We start from the raw sequence: 19,603 nt of genomic DNA, 5'->3' as shown, positions 1-19,603 counted from the left end.
CTATTTAGGATCTTAGAATGACTGAACTCAGTTTTTCCTGCCTTTGCCCTTATGAATTTGAAATTTCATAATTTCCCTTTGCCCTTATGAAATTGAAATTTTATGTGTTTTGGGAGAAGGGGGATGACATTATTTATGCTTTATGTGTGTTGACTTAGAATTAGTGGGATGGAAATGGTACAGGAAACTATTTGCATTTTAACTTGCTGATCTAAGTTGTAGAATTCCTCCCCTCTCTCCACCCCCCAAAAAGTAGTAGAATGTAGCAAATGAAATGACATAGCTCAGAAGGTACCCAGATTTGATGAGCCTGCCTTGCTCACCTGGGCCATTGCCCTGTTGAGTTGATATGCTTTGCATAACAGGCAATCTAATCTCTGAGCCTGAGGGTGACTATAGAGGCATCAAAAGGTTTTCTCTCTCTTTTTTTTTTTATCCTGTCATTTCTAGATAGGAATAATTTTCTAGATGGGAATAATTCCCACTCCCACCCACAAATCAGAAAATTCATCCTTCAAATGCAAGTCTTTTTTTTTTTTTTTTTTTTTGAGACAAAGTCTTGCTCTGTCACCCAGGCTGGAGTGCAGTTGGCATGATCTCAGCTCACTGCAACCTCTGCCTTCTGGGTTCAAGAGATTCTCCTGCTTTAGCCTCCCGAGTAGCTGGGATTACAGGCATGTGCCACCATGCCCGGCTAATTTTTTGTATTTTTAGTAGAGACAGGGTTTCACTGTGTTAGCCAGGATGGTCTCAATCTCCTGACCTCGTGATCCACTCACCTTGGCCTCCCAAAGTGCTGGGATTACAGGTGTGAGCCACTGCACCTGTCTTAAACTTGTATTTGAGCTTCTTTTTAATGGTGTTTATAGACAGTGTGTTCCAGTCTTTTTTTTTTTTTGAGACGGAGTTTCGCTCTTGTTACCCAGGCTGGAGTGCAATGGCGCGATCTCGGCTCACCGCAACCTCCGCCTCCTGGGTTCAAGCAATTCTCCTGCCTCAGCCTCCCAAGTAGCTGGGACTACAGGTGTGTGCCACCATGTCCAGCTAATTTTTTTGTATTTTTAGTAGAGCCGGGGTTTCACCATGTTGACCAGTATGGTCTCGATCTCTTGACCTCGTGATCCACCCGCCTTGGCCTCCCAAAGTGCTGAGATTATAGGCGTGAACCACCATGCCCGGCCTAATATTCATATTCGGGATTCATGCTGGACATGTCTTTTTTTTTTTTTTTTTTTTTTAAGACGGGGTTTCACCATGTTGGTCAGGCTGGTCTTGAACTCCCGACCTCAGGTGATCCACCCGCCTTGGCCTCCAAAGTACTTGGATTACAGGTGTGAGCCACCACGCCCGGCCGTGTTCCAGTCTTGACAGTGATGCTCACTGGCACAGTGGGAACTCAGGTTGTAGACACATCTCCTCAGTAGCTGGGCACCAATCCCAGTTTCAGCTCAGAGTTCTCAAAGTTCCACTACTATTTTATTTCCCTGTGTTCCAGAAGTCAGGATGACTGCCACTTTTACATAATAAGCTCATTGATAGGGTACTTAGACTGGCCACTGTGGGCAGCTAGAGAGGAAGAAGACAGCTCTTGCTTTTGAGGAGACTCTATTTATAGAGTATTCACTGCAAGGATCATCCTAATCTTTGTGTGACACTTCTCATTGATTGATTACACTCTGTATCCCTGTGGCTGTGTGTGACTGATTAGAATGATTCTGTTGTTGGGTTAATGGGGGGATTGAATTTAAGGGAGAAGGGGAGGTTAATTTTATCCTCAGACTGGAAGAGCTATGTAAATATAATGGGCTGATGTTTAGCTGTTATTCTGTTTTTGTATTTCATTATGTTCAACTGTAGTTGTTTAATTAAGTGAAAATATTTTACTTGGTATACTCTCAGGAAAAATAAAAAAATAAAAAAAGAAATATTGAGCACTGTGCTGATTTGAACCCCAATAATAATAGAAGTAATCATAGAAGTGATGATTTGTTCCAGTAGTAGTGGAAATTAAGTATGATGGCACAGTAATGATTTGCCAATCATATAAACCAGGGGTTACAAGCTCACATGCCTAAATACCAGGCAGGTAATGTAAATGAGTGAATTGAATTACATGGGAATGTATTTGGATTAGTGGGAACTGTGGTATACTGGAGAACCCATGCCTTTATTTTTTTTAATCTTTAATTTTAATTTTTTTTTTTTTTGAGACAGGGTCTTGCTCTGTAACCCAGGCTGGAGTGCAGAGGAGCAATCACAGCTCACTGCAGCCTTGACCTCTGGGCTCAAGTGATCCTCTCACCTTAGCCTCCCAAGTAGCTGTGACCATGGGACCACAGATGTGCACCACTATGCCCAGCTAATTTTTTTTTTTTTTTTTGAGACGGAGTCTAGCTCTTGTTGCCCAGGCTGAAGTGCAATGGCACGATCTCGGCTCACTGCAAACTCTGCCTCCTGGGTTCAAGTGATTCTCCTGCCTCAACCTTCCGAGTAGCTGGGATTACAGGCCCCCGCCACCACACCCAGCTAATTTTTTGTATTTTTAGTAGAGACGGAATTTCACTATGTTGGTCAGGCTAGTTACAAACTCCTGACCTCAGGCGATCCACTCACCTTGGCCTCCCAAAGTGCTGGAATTACAGGCATGAGCCACCATGCCTGGCCACCTAGCTAATTAAAAAAAAGTTTTTTTTTTTTTGAGGTTGAGTCTCGCTTTGTTGCCCAGGCTGGAGTGCAGTGGCACATCTCGGCTCACTGCAACCTCTGCCTTTCAGGTTCAAGCAGTTCTCCTGCCTCAGCCTCCTGAGTAGCCAGGATTACAGGTACCCACTACCACTTTCGGCTAATTTTTGTGTTTTTAGTAGAGATAGGGTTTCTCTGTGTTGGTCAGCCTGGTCTCGAACTCCCGACCTCAGGTGATCCATCCACCTCAGCCTCCCAAAGTGCTGGGATTACAGGCATGAGCCACCGCGCCTGGCCAATTTTTAAAATATTTTGTAGAGACAAGGTCTCACTGTATTGCTCAGACTGATTTTGAACTCCTGGACTCAAGAAATCCTCCCACCTTGGCCTCCCAAAGTGCTGGGATTGTAGGAATGAACCGCTATGCTCAACCCATTCCCTTATTTAAAAGAGCTAAGCGCTCCTTTTTCAGCAGATCGTTACTGTTTTAGAATGCAGGGACAGAATGACCACTCTTTCTATTTTTCAGGAGAAACTGGAACTTTAGATCGTTATGTTTCCTAATTGTTGAAAACTAGTTAAAAATATTGTTAAGTCTTTTTCAGACCAAACAAAATATGTCTGTGGACTGGATTCTGCCCAATGGCTACTGGATGATGACCCTTGATATACAGAATGGGCAGGCCTTATGAGACTTAATCACTGCAGTTCTCTATGCGTAATCACACAGACTTTTTTTCTCTGTCCTACTCTGCCAACTGTCACCTTTATAGCTTGGGTGCCCTGAGTGGCTAAAAGATGGAGTGAGATAGAGAAGCTTTGTTTCATTTTTCATTTCCAAGCTGGCAGAAGGGACAGCTTTGGACATATTAGTAGCTTACCTTGTAATTGGTTCTTGAGTACTCTCAGAATCTCCACAGTGGGAGGAGATGGCATGGCAGAGCTGAGGTACATGGGTCACCTGATGATCAGGTCTTGGAGGATTTTCCAGTGATGCCCTGTCACGGCACCAGCTTGTTTCCCAGTTTAACTTTTTACTTCCACCCTTTGAGTAAATTTTTTGAGCTCAGTAAGTTGTTCACTAGTTTAGTAATTTTGGGTATTCTCAGTAAAGCACAGAACTGTGGGGTGTTCCTAGACCACCTCTAGAAATGTTAAATGCTCTGCATTTTTAGTGTTTCTCTGGCTTTTAAAGGGACTGAGTAAACATAAACCTTAGAAGGGCTTATTACTGGTCCTTCAGCTCTCTACTACCATCTACCTTTTCAGAAAGTCCATCAGTTTTCTTGGTTTGCACAGCTCTGTATTAGACACAAAGGCATCATGAAAAAGAAAAACTTGCGTTTTTGCCTTTGGAGAATTTATTTGTTAGTTGGATAAGGACAATTTTTTTTTTTTTTTTTTTTTTTTTTGAGACAGAGTCTCTCTCTGCCACCCAAGCTGGAGTACAGTAGTGTGAGATCTTGGCTCATTGTAACCTTTGCCTCTCAGGCTCAAGTGATCCTCCCATCTCAGCCTCCTGAGTATCTGGGACTATAGGTGCATGCCACCACACCTGCCTGATATTTTCATTTTTTGTAGAGACAGGGTTTTACCATGTTGCCCAAAGTGCAGTGGGTCATCATAGCCCATTCTAGCCTTGATTTTTCAGGCTCAAGTGATCCTCCTGCCTTAGCCTCCCTAGTAGCTGGGACTACAGGCATGTACCACCATGTCCCACTAATTTTTTTTTTTTTTTAATGTTTCTTAGACTGGTCTCTGACTCCTGAGCTCAAGCAGTCCTCCTGTTTTGGCCTCCCAAAGTGCTGGGATTACAAATGAGAACTACTGCACGTGGTTAAGGACAATGTTTAAAAGTGATCAAGAGACCGGGTGCAGTGGCTCATGCCTGTAATTCCAGCACTTTGGGAGGCCAGGGTGGGTGGATCACATGAGGTCAGGAGTTCAAGACCAGCCTTGCTAACATGGTGAAACCCTGCCTCTACTAAAAATACAAAAATTAACAAGGTGTGGTGGTGGGAGCCTGTAATCCCAACTACTCTGGAGACTGAGGCAGGAGAATCACTTGAACCCTGGAGGTGGGGTTCCAGTGAGCTGAGATCGAGCCACTGCACTCTAGCCTGGGAGACAAGAGCGAAACTCCGTCTCAAAAAAATAAATAAAATAAAAGTGATTAAGAAAAAAAACTTAAACACTAGTGTACTAATAACAGCTATTTAGAACCAAAGACAATAAGATATATGTGAAAAATTGACAGTTACATTAAAAATTATATATTTCACAAAAATGTGAATGTGCGAATAACACTTGAGGAGATGTCAGGAAGATACATGTGAAAAAAGCAGCATTATAATTTGGCTGGTAGGTAAATAGGGGTTCTTTTTTCCTGTATGAAGGTTTTTAACTTCTGGTAGAGAAGCAAATATAGAATACAGAAAAAAGATTTGCCCGTCTGGCTCAGAGTCATTGTCTTCTACGAAGTCATTTTTCATCAGGTGGATGTGTGCTGCACCACTATTGAGTCAATCTGGAGTCTTGATGTTAGTTTATTTATTTGTTCATCCAGTATTTATTGATCATTTTCTTACTATGTGTCAGGCTTTGGAGATAACAAGGTAAATAAATCATGGTCTTTCCCCCTGAGATAGAGCCTGATAGTCTGACAGTGGGAATATACCAAATAAATAACTATAAATTGGTATAAGATATATTTATTTTTATTTTCATTTATTTATTTGAGACAGTATCACACTGTCACCTAGGCTGGAGTGCAGTGGCAGGATCATAGCTCAGGGCAGCCTGGAACTCCTGGCCTCATGTGATCCTTCTGCCTTAGCCTCCCAAGTAGCTGGAACAACCAGTGTGTGCCACCATGCCCAGCCAATTTTTTTAAATTTTTTGTAGAGACAGAGTCTTGCCATGTTGCCCAGGCTGATCTTGAACTTCTAGGCTCAACTGATGCTCCTGCCGTGGCCTCCCAAAGTGCTGGGATTACAGACATCAGCCACTGTGCTCAACCAAGATATGTTTAAATAGAGATAAGTACAAAGTGCTGTGGGTGGCTGGGCATGGTGGCTCGTGCCTGTAATCCCAGCACTTTGGGAGGCCAAGGCAGGCAGATACTTGAGATCAGGAATTTGAGACCAGGAGTTTGAGACCAGCCTGGCCAACATGGTGAAACCCTGACTCTACTAAAAAAGTAGAAAAAGGGGCCAGGCGCAGTGCCTTATGCTTGTAATCCCAGCACTTTGGGAGGCCGCGGTGGGCAGATCACCTGAGGTTGAGAGTTTGAGACTGGGCGTGGTGGTACATGCCTGTAATCCTACCTACTCAGGAGGCTAAGGCAGGAGAATCGCTTGAACCCAAGAGGCAGAGGTTTCGGTGAGCTGAGATTGCGCAATTGCACTCCATCCTGGAGAACAAGAGCAAAACTCGGTCTCAAAAAAAAAAAAAAAAAGTAAATAAGTGGTGGTAAGCTTGTTCTTAGAACCACTGAGATATTCTGACTCCCTCATTGACTTTTGGATGGAATGAGTAAGGGTTTATCAGGTGGACAAAAATGAGAAAAAACATTTAGAATAGAAAGAGAACATCATGTGCAAAGGCAAAGTGGCAGCAAAGACCATGACTTTAAATAGTAGGAATGTCAGGGTATGGGAGGTAGCTCACACCTATAATCCCACCACATAGGGAGGCCAAGGCAGACAGATTGCTTTGAGCTCAAGAGTTTGAGACCAGCCTGGGCAACATGGCAAAACCTTGTCTCTCTAAAAAATCCAAAAAAATTAACCAGGCATGGTGGCTCACCCCTGTAGTTCCAGCTACTTGGTTGGCTGAGGCGGGAGGATCACTTGAGCCCAGGAAGTAGATGTTGCAGTGAGCCAATATTGTACCACTGTACTCCAGCCTGGTTGACAGAATAAGATCCTGTCTCCAAAAAAAAAAAAAAAGGAACTTTTCAGAGTCTTTTATTATTTTTTTTTTCAGAGTCTTTTATTTTATTATTATTATTATTTCTTGAGATGGCATCTTGCTCTGCTGCCCAGGCTGGAGAGCAGTGGTACAATCTTGGCTTACTGCAGCCTCCACCTCCTGGGTTCAAGCAGTCTTCCTGCCTCAGCCTCCCAAGTAGCTGGGATTACAGGTGCCCACCACCACTCCTGGCTAATTTTTGTATTTTTAGTAGAGTGGGGATTTTACCCTGCTGGCCAGGCTGGTCTCAAACTCCTGACCTCAGTTGATCTGCCCACCTTGGCCTCCCAAAGTGCTGGGATTATAAGTGTGAGCTACCATGCCCAGCCAAGGGTCTATTTTATACAGAGAATGTGTATAACATATATGGGGCACCAATGGCTGCCACTCAGCTTGAAAAACATCACCAAAACTGAGGCTTGCATGTATGCCCTTCCCTGTTTGTTCCCCCACGCTCCCCGCCCCTTGCCACTATTCTCAATTTTTTCGTGAGCTTCTCTGGAGTATAGTCCTAGAAGTGGAATTGCTGAAATACAGGATATGAAGTGCTTTAACTTTGTAAGATAATGCCAAATTATTATTGAAATTCATATTAATTTAGATACATACCAGCCACTTGGTCTGCATTTTTTACCAACTTAAAAACATTTTTTTTTTTGAGACAGGGTCTTACTCTTTTGCCCAGGCTGGAGTACAGTGGCATGATCACGGCTCACTGCAGCCTTGACCTCCTAGGCTCAAGTGATCCTCCCATTTTAGCCTCACAAGTGGCTGGGACTACAGGCACCTGCCACTGTGCCCTACTGATTATTAAATTTTTTGTAGAGATGGGGTTTTGCCATATTGCCCAGGCTGTTCTCAAACTCCTGGGCTCAAGTGACTCTCCTGCCTTGGCCTCCCAAAATGCATGAATGCCTGGCCTTTTAAGTATTGTCAGATTTAAAGTGTTTTACTATTTCAGGAGTGTGATATGTCATTATAATCTTATTTTGTAACTTTCCTGATTATTGAAGCCAATAATCTTTTCATATATTTAATTTGCTGTTTATGTTTTCTATTCTGTGAAATGCCTATTTGGTTTATGTTTGTTGCCAATTTGGGGGAGAGATTATATGTCTAGTTCTTATAGTTTTGGGGCAGTTATTGTATACTCTGGATATTACTCCTTTATTAGTTCTATGTGCTACAAATATTTTCTCGCAGTTTTTGCCTTATCTTTTTCCTCTTTTTTTATGGTGTCTTTTGAACAGACATTTTAAATTTTAACATGGCTGAATTAACCATTTTTTTTTCAGAGGTTTTGCTTTTTGTTTCCTGTTTAGGTAATTCTCCCTTGGAGTTTGAGTCCAGCCTGGGCAACATACCCAGACCCTATCCCAAAAAAATAAATAAATAAATAAATGAACAAGAAAATATTGTCTTATATTAGCTTCTAAGAGATTTCAAGTTTTGTTTTTCATATTTAAATAATCTGAGTTATATTTTTAGTGTTCCATTAAATAAGAATCCAATTTATTGTTTCTTTTTCTCCTGCTTTTGTTTAGATTGTTTAGATCTAGATAGAGTTGCCAAGTGATACAGTGACTCCTCTTTGGATCCTGTTGAGGTAACTGGGATGCGACAAAGCACTAGGGGAATGTTCTAGGCCCAGCTTTAAGTGGACAGTGCTTTCAAGGGTACGTGTTACTTGGAGTCTCTGGGCCAGTGACTTATCTGGCTAAGGGTGTTAATTGGCATGTATTTAGTTGTTCTCTCTCTTCTTTTTTTCTGTTAATTTTCATTTTTGTGGGTACATAATGGATATATTTCTCTTGTTATTTCTGACTCAAGATGAATCTTAAGTTCATTTCTACTATACTTTTATGAGATTTCTGGAGGCCTTTGTGACTTGTGATAAGGGATTTCCCAGCCATTGGCTATGAGGCAGTAGGTGGTTCATCAGTTTTCCATCTGAAGCTGAAGGACACAATCTGTTGGAGATTCCCTGAGTGAGGAGACATACACCCAGAGATCTAGAAGGATATTAGGCAGCTCTGCATAGTACTTGAAAATAATTCCTCTTCGTTCCCTAGATGTTTCTTTTTTACAATGATTTTTTTTTGCTCAGATCTTTGCTATCTTAGATAGTGGTTAGTTCTTTTCTAAAGAGCTTATTTGATTTTAGTAAATCAGTTGATTAAAATTTAAAAATAGTTAATAGGTAATAAATGTTTGTGACACAAAATTCAAAAGGTAAAAAAGAATATACAGAGAAAAGTTAGTCTTCCTTTCACTTCTATCCCCAGTCACTCAGTTCCCTAGTCATCATCCAGTTTCTTTCCCTGGAGGCAGCAACCTCTTAGCAGTTTCTTATAAGTCCTTTCAGAGACCTAGAGCAGGAAGGGGAAATACTAGGAGAGATTTAATCTTTTCTCTTCTGATACTTTAAATCATTTTTGAATTTATCTTCTATTTCTAAGTTCTCCTCCTCCTCAGAAGAAGAGAGTATTGTTGTACATTCATATCATTGAACCTTCTGAGAAGAGAACATTGTTGTGTTCCTAGAGCATTTGGAAAGCAGATGGTCTTCTGAGACTAACCTAGTTCTTTAAATTGTCATGAATATAAATCTTTTTTTTTTTTTTTTTTTTTGAGACGGAGTTTCACTCTTGTTACCCAGGCTGTAGTGCAATGGCGCGATCTCGGCTCACCGCAACCTCCGCCTCCTAGGTTCAGGGAATTCTTCCTGCCTCAGCCTCCTGAGTAGCTGGGATTACAGGCACATGCCACCATGCCCAGCTAATTTTTTGTTTTTTTAGTAGAGACGGGGTTTCACCATGTTGACCAGGATGGTCTCGATCTCTTGACCTCGTGATCCACCCGCCTCGGCCTCCCAAAGTGCTGGGATTACAGGCGTGAGCCACCGCACCCGGCCGAATATAAATCTTGTGTTGGATGCCCTTGTGGACTGGGGAGGTGTTGTGGGTGTCGACAAATTTTTATTATTATTATTGTTATTATTTTGAGACGGAGGCTTATTCTGTTGCCCAGGTTGGAGTGCAGTGGTGCGATCTCAGCTCACTGCAACCTCTGCCTCCTGGGTTCAAGTGATTCTTCTGCCTCAGCCTCCCGAGTAGCTGGAATTACAGGTGTGTGCACCACCACACCTAGCTAAGTTTTGTATTTTTAGTAGAGATGGGATTTTACCATGTTGGTTAGGCTGGTCACGAACTCCTGACCTTTTAATCTGCCCTCCTTGGCCTCCCAAAGTGTTGGGATTACAGGCGTAAGCCATCATTCCCAGCCTATTGTTTTTTTTTAGACAGAGTCTCGTTCTGTTGCCCAAGTTGGAGTGCAGTGGCATGAACACGGGTCACTGCAGCCTCGACCTACCAGCCTCAGGCAATCCTCCCACCTCAGCCTCCCTAGCAGCTGGGACTACAGCTGCTGTGCACTACCACAACTGGCTAATTTTTGTATTTTTTATAGGGACAGCGTTCGCCATGTTGTCCAGGCTGTTCTCAAACTCCTGGGCTCAAACGATCCGCCCACCTTGGCCTTCCAAAGTGTTGGGATTACAGGTGTGAGCCATCGTGCCTGGCCCCTGGACAAAATTTTTACCCAGTTTCTTTTTCCTTTATCACGGTGGTTTTCATGCTTTTCACTTTCTGAGGGGCCTCATCTTATGCAAAATATACAAATGGAACTACTTGCTGGGAAAATTTCTTTATATCTCTGGCTGTGTCTCAGTTTTCCTATCTGTTCCACTAAACTGTATAAATGCCTCAAGGGCAGAAATTATATACCTCTTATCATTATTAATGTTTAATTATATTGATAGTACAGTAATACATTCTCTTTGTAAAATAAAATTTTTATTTATTTATTGAGACAGAGTCTCGCTCTGTTGCCCAGGCTAGAGTGCAGTGGTGCGATCTCGGCTCACTGCAACCTCTACCTCCCAGGTTCAAGCGATTCTCCTGCCTCAGCCTCCCAAGTAGTTGGGATTACAGGTGCCTGCCACCATGCCCAGCTAATTTTTGTATTTGTAGTAGAAATGGGGTTTCATTGTGTTGGCCAGTCTGGTCTTGAACTCCTGACCTCATGATCCACCCGCCTCGGCCTCCCAAAGTGCTGGGATTACAAGTGTGAGCCACTGCACTCAGCCTATTTATTTATTTTTTTGAGATGGAGTCTCTGTTGCCCAGGCTGGAGTTCAGTGGTGTGATCTCAGCTCACTTTAACCTTCACCTCCCAGGTTCAAGCAATTTTCCTGCCTCAGCAACCCAAGTAGGTGGGATTATAGCTACTCCGGTTGCTGTAATTAATTACAGGAGCCCTGTAATCCCAGCTACAAAAACACACCCGGTTAATTTTTATATTTTTAGTAGAGATGGGGTTTCGTCATATTGGCCAGGCTGGTCTCAACCTCAAGTGATCTACAGACTTTGGCTTCCTGAAGTGCTGGGATTACAGGCGTGAGCCACCATGCCTGACCTCCTTGTAAAAAATTAAAGCATTACAGATCTACTTGGGCAACAAAGTGAGACCCCATCTCTACAAAAAATACAAAAATTAGTTGGGTGTGGTGGTGTTCGCCTGAAGTCCCTGCTATTCAGGATGCTAATGCAGGGAGGGTTGCTTGAGCCCAAGAATTCAAGTCTGCAGTGAGGCATATCAGTGCCATGGGACTCCAACCTGGGTGACAGAGGGAGACCCTGTCTTAAACAAAACAAAAAAACAAAAAAAAAAACAAGGCCGGGCTTGGTGGCTCATGCCTGTAATCCCAGCATTTTAGGAGGCCACAGTGGGTGGATCTCTAGGTTGGGAGTTTGAGACCAGCCTGACCAAATGGTGAAACCTCGTCTCTACTAAAAATACAAAAATTAGCTGGGCGTGGTGGCGTGTGCTTATAATCCTAGTTACTCGGGAAGCTGAGGCAGGAGAATCGCTTGAACCCAGGAGGTGGAGTTTGCAGTGAGCTGAGATCACGCCATTGCACTCCAGCCTGGGCGACAAAGCAAGACTCTGTCTCAGACCAAAACAAAACAAAAACACACGCAAACACACACACACACACACACAACCAAAAGACAAAACCATTACAGATAAGGCTCAAGTATCCTCTGACTGCACCCTGATTTCACACACCTTTTCTAGAAGTAATTATGGTTATAAGTTTGGGTACATCAGCCCAGACCTTTTATTTTATATTTACATATCATATTAGTGCTTCCTTGCTGTAAGTTAACATGAGTTTTCAGAACTTTTCAAAGGTCTTGTCACTGCCACTGTCCAATTTTCTGGAACTGACTGGGCAGATTGGATGCAGTCATATATTTTATGTGTGTGTGTGTGTGTATGTGTGTGTGTGTGTGTGTGTTTAAAGATAGTGTCTTGCTCTGTGACGCAGGCTGGAGTGCAGTGGTAGAATCATAGCTCACTGCAGCCTTGAACTCCTGAGCTCAAGTGATCCTCCTGTCTCAACCTCCCTAGTAACTAGGACTACAGGTGTATGCCACCATGCCTAGCTAATTTTTTAGTTTTTTTTTTTTTTTGGTAAAGACTGAGTCTCACTGTTTGCCCAGGCCGATCTCAATTCCTGGGCTCAGCTGATTCTCCTGCCTTGGATTCCCAAAGTGCTGGGATTATAAGTGCGAGCCACTTCACCTGGCTCAGATGCAGCCTTTAGGTTGACATTACAACTGTGATTCCAAACCAATGCTATTCTTCCAGCAACCTTTATTCTTTTCTTTAACTTGAATCTTCACTGTAACTTTATTGAATAGACAAAAAAGAACAAAGAGACTATTATATTTTTATGTATATCACATATATATGTGTGTGTGTATGTGTGTGTGTGTATATATATATATAAAATATTTATGAGAGAGAGAGAGTCTCATTATGCTGCCCAGGCTGGTCTCAAACTCCTGGGCTCAAGAGATCCTTCTGTCTCGTCCTCTCAAAAGTGCTAGGATTCTAGGCATGAGCCACCACGCCTGGCCAGAAATATTGTTTATAACAAGCTGAAATTACAGTTGAATCTGTATACTTAAAGGCATCATAGGACTTTGGGAACAATTGATTTTGAAGAATTTGACATGCTTGCTAAAGATTGTTGAGGTGCCTTTGAGAAATTATTTGGATTGATTCTTTTTGAGTTGTATCTTGGATTACCCTGAACGTCCAAAGACCCCCTAGGAGAGCCAGATAGTTGGATTCATACCATCATATAGACTTCATCTCATTTTAGCATTACAAATTTTATGAGTATGGAAAATCTTGGTGCTGAAAAGTTAAATCACAATTCTAACCTTATCAGATACTAATTTTTAAGCATGAGTATGCTCTGGGTAACCAAATACTAACCAGTAGACTATTCTCTTAACTGTTTTGGTAGGTTTGCCAGGATGGTGGATAAGAATATTTACATCATTCAAGGGGAGATTAACATTGTGGTTGGGGCCATCAAACGAAATGCCCGATGGAGCACCCATACACCACTGGTAAGTGGGAAATGGATAAATAGCCTGGTCACTAATTTTTGTAGGGGATCTGTTGCATGGTTAAAAGAGTAATCAAATTCCCAGTAATAATGAAAATAGTAGGATTTCAGAGTTGTTCTTAATATCTTGTTTTTTGTTTTATCCCAACTAGCATCAGATATATAGGCTGTCTTTTTTTCTCTGGGACCCAAAAGATGACACAATTCTTCTTCTGGATATTTTTGTAAACAGCTTAAGCAAATACTGTGCTTAGGACCTCTTTACTATGCCCAAAACTGTCAGAAAGATTTCTTATTTTCTGATTCTTTAGGGCTGTCATAAGCTATCAAATTTATTTAAATCAGGGTAGTTATTGATACATTGAACATGACTTAGTGATGGTACTCCTTCTTGGGAGTTCAGCAGACTTCCATAGATGGAGTAGGACATATCTTGCCAATCAGATGAGTAAGAAACTTACCTGTTATACAGTAGGCTTTCTTTGTTATATATGTATGTTTGAGGATTTTATTTGTAGAATTGGGTAAGATGATTTTTGGTGCAGTTGTAAAAACAAGTTTAGAAATTGCCAACTTGGGAGTTTATATGAACATATTTGGTAAGTGCATTTGGAAATTTCTCAAGTTCTTTGATAAAAATGTATTGGTTTAGAAGTGAGAATGGCATCAGGAATATCTTTGAAATGAATACGTATGATCACATAATGAGTATTAAAAAAGGAGAGAAGACAGAGTAATACACATATAAAGAATCTGGCAATCCGTAGTAGCTTGAGTGCTATGGTGATAATATAGATTAGCACTTAAGGATTCACTATTTTGGATAAGTCCAGAGTATCTCTATGAAATAAGAGATTACGGAACAGAAAAATATGAACTATGGCTAATTTTCTTTTCCTCAGAAGGAAAACTTACAGGATTTTCTGATTGGATTCAGAGAAAGAGCTTTTGATCTGTCCTTTATTGTCCTTTTCCTCTTTTGGCCCAAGAATGACTTACTTTTAATCTACATGTTCTACAGGATGAAGAACGGGATCCTCTGCTGCATAGTTTTGGTCATCTAAAGGAGGTTTTGAACAACATAACAGGTAAGTCTCCACATGTATGTGGATTACCAGGCCTGGTAAAAAAATATATGTTTGATTTATTGAAAGGATGGACAGCCAGGCATGGTGGCTCATGCCTGTAATCCCAGCACTTTGGGAGGCTGAGGTGGGCGGATCACGAGGTCAAAAGATCCAGACCATCCTGGCCAACATGGAGAAACCCCGTTGCTACTAAAATACAAAAAATTAGCTGGGCATGGTGCTGCATGCTGTAGTCCCAGCTACTCAGGAGGCTGAGGCAGAGGAATTGCTTGAATCCAGGAAGTGGAGATTACAGTGAGCCGAGATCATGTCACTGCACTCCAGCCTGGCGACAGAGCAAGACTCTGTCTTAAAAAAAAAGCAAAAAAACAGATGGACAAACTTTTTCTGTAAAAGACTTTATAGTAAAGGCCGGGCACAGTGGCTCACGCCTGTAATCCTAGCACTTTGGGAGGCCGAGGTGGGTGGATCACCTGAGGTCAGGAGTTCAAGACCAGCCTGGTCATCATGGTGAAACCCCATCTTTATTAAAAAAAAAAAAAAATTAAAAAAAAAGACTTTATAGTAAATAACTTAGACTTTGTGGGCCATACATAACTGCGCAACTACTTTACTCTGCCTTTGTAGCTCAAAAGCAGCCATAGATAATACATAAATGAATGAGCAATATGTATTTTTTTTTCTTTCTTTTCTTTCTTTTTTTTTTTTTTATAGAGACAGGGTCTTGCTATGTTGCCCAGGCTGGTTTCAAACGCCTAAACTCAAGCAATCCTCCTGTCTTGGCCTCCCAAAGTGTTGGGATTCCAGGTTTGAGCCACTGTGCCTGGCCTATATTTTCTTTCTTTCTTTTTGTTTTTTATTTTGAGACTGAGTCTTGCTGTGTTGCCCAGGCTGGAGTGCGGTGGCATGAACTTAGCTCACTGCAACCTCTGCCTCCTGAGTTCAAGCAATTCTCCCGCTTCAGCTTTTCGAGTAGGGATTACAGGTGCACACCACCATGCCCACCTAAATTTTGTATTTTTAGTAGAGATTGGGTTTCACTATGTTGGCCAGACTGGTCTCAAACTCCTGACCTCAGGTGATCCACCCGCCTTGGCCTCTCAAAGTGCTGGGATTACAGGCATGAGCCACTGCACCTGGCCTATGTTTTCTTTGAAAAAAAGAATCTGCAAACCAGATTTGGCCCATGGGTGCAATTTTCCAACCCCTGATTTATTGCATTGCTTTCAGTCTTCATGATCTTTCAATCTTCATGTGTTACAGAGTCATTTGTCCCTTTGTTTGCCCCATTTTCCTAATCATGATAAGCTTATGTAATATATTCATATGTTTAGAATTTTCAAAGCCATTTTCACATTTATTAACGTTATTGAACTTTTATACAACCCTGTGAGAGAGGCATGACAGTTATTGTCCCCTTTTTATGAAAGAGGTTGAAGCCCAGTGGAGTTTAAAGTGATTTAGCTTAGGTCACACTAATCCTAAAAGGTAGAGTTAAAACTAGAATTCAGGCCTCTGATGCCTGGTTTAGGGCTCTTTCCTCTGCTCTATATTGCTTCTGTACATGTGATTAGGGGAGAATATATACATTAAGTGCCTTATATTATGTGTGTGTGTATAAAATACACACATATATACACACACTGGCAGGGAAGGAGGAAGGTGTCAAAACCAAGGGGATGTAGATACAGACTGAAAGGGAGAGCCTCAGAGCTATGTTCCTTTGTTGACTGTAAAGGGCTCCTGCAGTGTATAACTCTGGAATGCTTTTTACTAGTGACATATGTCAGACTATCATTGGATAGTGTTTAGGCTTCTGCAAATTAAACAATAAGCAAGAAAATTTCTTCTTTTTGTTAGAAATGTGGGAGAAGATCTGGAGAAAAATTCTTTTTACTTTGCTAAACATGGGCTGAAGTTATCTAAGGGTTCCCTACATATTTTCTTTCATTCTCTTTTTTTGAGACAGCATCTCTATCTGTTGCTCAGGCTGGAGTGCGGTGGTGTGATCTTGGCTCACTGCAACCTCTGTCTCCCAGGTTTAAGTGATTTTCATGTCTCAGCCTCATGAGTAGCTGGGATTACAGATGTGCACCACCACACCCGGCTAATTTTTGTGTTTTTACTAGAGACGGAGTTTCACCATGTTGGCCAGGCTGGTCTGAAATGCCTGACCTCAGATGATCCATTCGCCTTGGCCTCTCAAAGTGCTAGGATTACAGATGTGAGCTATCGCACCCAGCCCATATTTTCTTTTTGTGCAGTGGTGTGATCTTGGCTCACTGCAACATCCGCCTTTCAGGTTTGAGGGATTCTTCTGCCTCAGCCTCCCAAGTAGCTGGTACAGTCATGCACCACCGTGCCTGGCTAATTTTTGTATTTTTAGTAGAGATGGGGTTTCACCGTGTTGGCCAGGCTGTTCTTGAACTCCTGACCTCAAATGATCCACCCATGTTGGCCTGCCAACCGTATTTTCTTTAAAGGAGCAAATTTCACTCAATTGAAACAGCTTTGGAAATGTTAGCCAAGAAGGATCAAGTATAGAGGAGGCAATTGTTAACTAGTTAGCTGGGCTAATACTGCTACTAGGTGGCATGTTCTTATTTCACAGCCTGTACTTACGGGTAATTGGCTGCTTTAGAATGTTGGCTACTTGCACAGATTTTTTTTTTTCTAATTTTACAGATAAAGCTTACATATCCTAATTAGAAAGGAAAGGTAATGAGTGGAGATTTACAGTTCTTTTTGTTTGGTTTTGAATTCAGAGTACTATCTTCTTAAGAGATATTAAGAGGATCAAACAAGTTAATATAATAGGAAACACTTGGTAAACATCTTATACACAGTGAAGGATTGTTATAAGTGGCCGGGAATACCCTAAAATGACTGCGCTCACACTGGAGTAGCCTTGTATGCCTATTGGGCACTCTGCAAACCTTGAGGAGCTAAGGTTGTTCTGCTATCCTGACAGAGCCACATTTCCTGTCTCCCATCAAATCCAGATCCCCTGCTTATTTTCTTCATCCTAACATGTCCCAAGATTTTACCTCAGAGACCATACCTGTGGTGAGTGATGCAGTCTAGGAATTGTAGACTATTTAAGAGCTGTCAAAGTTGAATCTGCCGCCTGATTTTCTTAGGTCCTTGGGTTAGAAATCCAGCCAGATTATCTGCTCTTGGAACTAGTAAAACCAGAGTGTTTAGGAGCCAGTTCTGTCACTGGTAGTAGGAACATTGCTGGGTGTTGCTAAGCTTTCCACTGGAGTGAGAAGGAAGGTAGTAGTGTTTTCCAAGGCCAACAGCTGTGGCATATGTTGAAATGGTGCCTGCCAAGGTTGCTACATTGTTCTTAGGTTTTAGCATATTACCTGCCTGAGAAAATGACAGAGTGGACCTAAAATAGAGCATTTCATGGTCTTCACACTACTTCTGACCCCACACACAGTGCTGGCTCCCAGGAGCAGGTTTATGGATCAGCTGTCCCTGTGGTCCTGGACTCTGCAACCCATGACTAATTCTTGTTTCTTTTACAGAAACAAACAGATTTTTCTGATTGGCAGTGTCAGGAGGACTGCTTTCCTGGATGCTTATTAATGGTAGAAGGCTGGGAAAGGGTTTTGAACTTGGAGAGAAAACTGAAGGGAATGTGCTTGTGTTATATGACCACTTAAGGTATACCTCTTAAATTGGAGGAGGGACAGCAGGAATTCTAGGCTTCTATGCAGTTTAACTCATGAAACTGACTTGGACATGGTCCTTTTTTTCAAAGGCTTTCTGTTTGCATTTTTCTAGGCTTTCTGCTGGTTTGGTTGGTAAGACTATCACTGATGGGAATGGGTGACTGGCGTTGTCAGTAAACCAAAATGATTTTGTTTTATTTTCTTGTAGAAAGAATCTTTAAAATATGTAAGTACTACCTACACTACTTCTCCAAGAATATTATCTGATTATTGTGAAGGAAATAAGTCCGTTTCTCCAGTAAGGTTAGCTAAGTGCATACTAGTTATTCTCACAGATGTATGTCGTTGGACCACATTTACAGTCAGTATTTGCCCAAACTATATGATGACTACATGTTCTATAGCATTTAGAGTAATAAGATACTCTAATAATACCAAATTTGAAAAGAGGATTGCTCTCAGAAGAAAAAGGATGTCCAACAGCAAAGTTTGCATATTGTTGCTTTGGATGAAGCCTTAGCTTACCACCAGTGAGAGACTTGACTGCTCTCCCTCATTTGGCCTTGAATTCCTCTCAGGACTCTTTAGATTATTCTGAAGGAGTTAAAACAGTTGTGTGGTTACCAGGGGCTGGGAAGGGGTATGGAGAGTGACTGCAGGTGGGTACAGGGTTTCTTTTTGGGGTGATGAAAATGTTTTAGAATTAGATAGTAGTGATGGTTGCATAATTTTGTGAATATACAAGAAATCATTGAATTATATACTTGAATAATATCTCAATTTATAAAGGAGGCAAATGTAGGTGTCAGAAGTGATGAATTTGCCAGTTTTTTCTCAGGGCTCAGAGCTGTGAAGGGAAGTCTCTAAAGTCACTGTTGTGCTTTGGACCCATTGCCCAGCAAAGGCAGCATAAGGTACTGTTCAGCTTCTGGCCCAGTTTGTCCTTTTATGTCTCTCTCATTAACTCAAGGAAGCACATGGCTTTTATATTTAAATTTATTCAAACTGTAATCTTTGACATTTGAGTTAGCTTTTAGTACAGTTTTGCATTTATAGTAATATATATTATGTATTTTCTCTATCCCCAAAGAATCTGTTTTAATCTTTTCCGGATGCAAATTTCAGGCTGTCTTGTCCCATCTCCCCTCTCTTGCTCTCTTTCCCCTCCCCCCACGGAGTGTGTTTGATCAGGTGTGGCAGGAATATCCACTGTCAAGCTGCGCCCTTTATATTAGTCAATATTATCCTTCTCCCCCCTCCCTGTCTGTCTGCCCCTTTGGGCTTTCCCAGTTGATTTATAATTTTGGAATTCTCATCGGAGTCTGTAATACAGTTTGTTCATTATTTAACCAAAACCTGTTTAATGAGCAGAGAGAGGCAATGTAAATGTTAGGCATGTTGCAGTGATGTACCTTTGTGCTTCTCAAAGCGGGTGGGTAGTTAACTCTGTGCTGCCTGCAGGGCTGGGGTATCCTGGCCTTAGGGGCAGAAGGGGTACTGCCTCTTTCTTACATCTGCCCAAGCCCTGCTATGGGTTTAGAGTCCAAAGACACATTTCCTTTTATCCTTCTAGGAATCTTCTGGAGCTCTTGCATATTGGAGTTATCTTCAGTCTCACAGCTAGACCTTGTGGTAGGGTCCATGGCATGGGATGGGGCATGGAAGGGAAAGCGAAATATCAGGATACTTGATAT

General features: G+C 41.8%; 1 protein-coding gene across 19 annotated transcripts in view; it reads left to right on the top strand.

Moving 5' to 3' along the window:
* The window catches only part of GBF1 (golgi brefeldin A resistant guanine nucleotide exchange factor 1), a 142,621-nt gene that overhangs the window by 16,803 nt on the left and 106,215 nt on the right, over positions 1-19,603 (top strand). For all 19 annotated transcript variants that reach the window (XM_064373944.1, XM_064373945.1, XM_012439485.2 and 16 more), the window contains 2 exons: positions 13,037-13,142; positions 14,163-14,229. In XM_064373944.1, coding sequence (XP_064230014.1) covers positions 13,037-13,142; positions 14,163-14,229 — 173 coding nt within the window. Of the gene's footprint in view, positions 1-13,036; positions 13,143-14,162; positions 14,230-19,603 lie in introns of those variants that run through there.

The sequence above is a fragment of the Aotus nancymaae genome, unplaced genomic scaffold (genome assembly GCF_030222135.1).
Source record: "Aotus nancymaae isolate 86718 unplaced genomic scaffold, 86718_ANA_hifiasm-v0.15.2.pri h1tg000010l, whole genome shotgun sequence".
Taxonomy (NCBI): domain Eukaryota; kingdom Metazoa; phylum Chordata; class Mammalia; order Primates; family Aotidae; genus Aotus; species Aotus nancymaae.
Note: the sequence above shows the minus strand (reverse complement) of the source record. Positions and strands in the feature narration are given on the sequence as shown.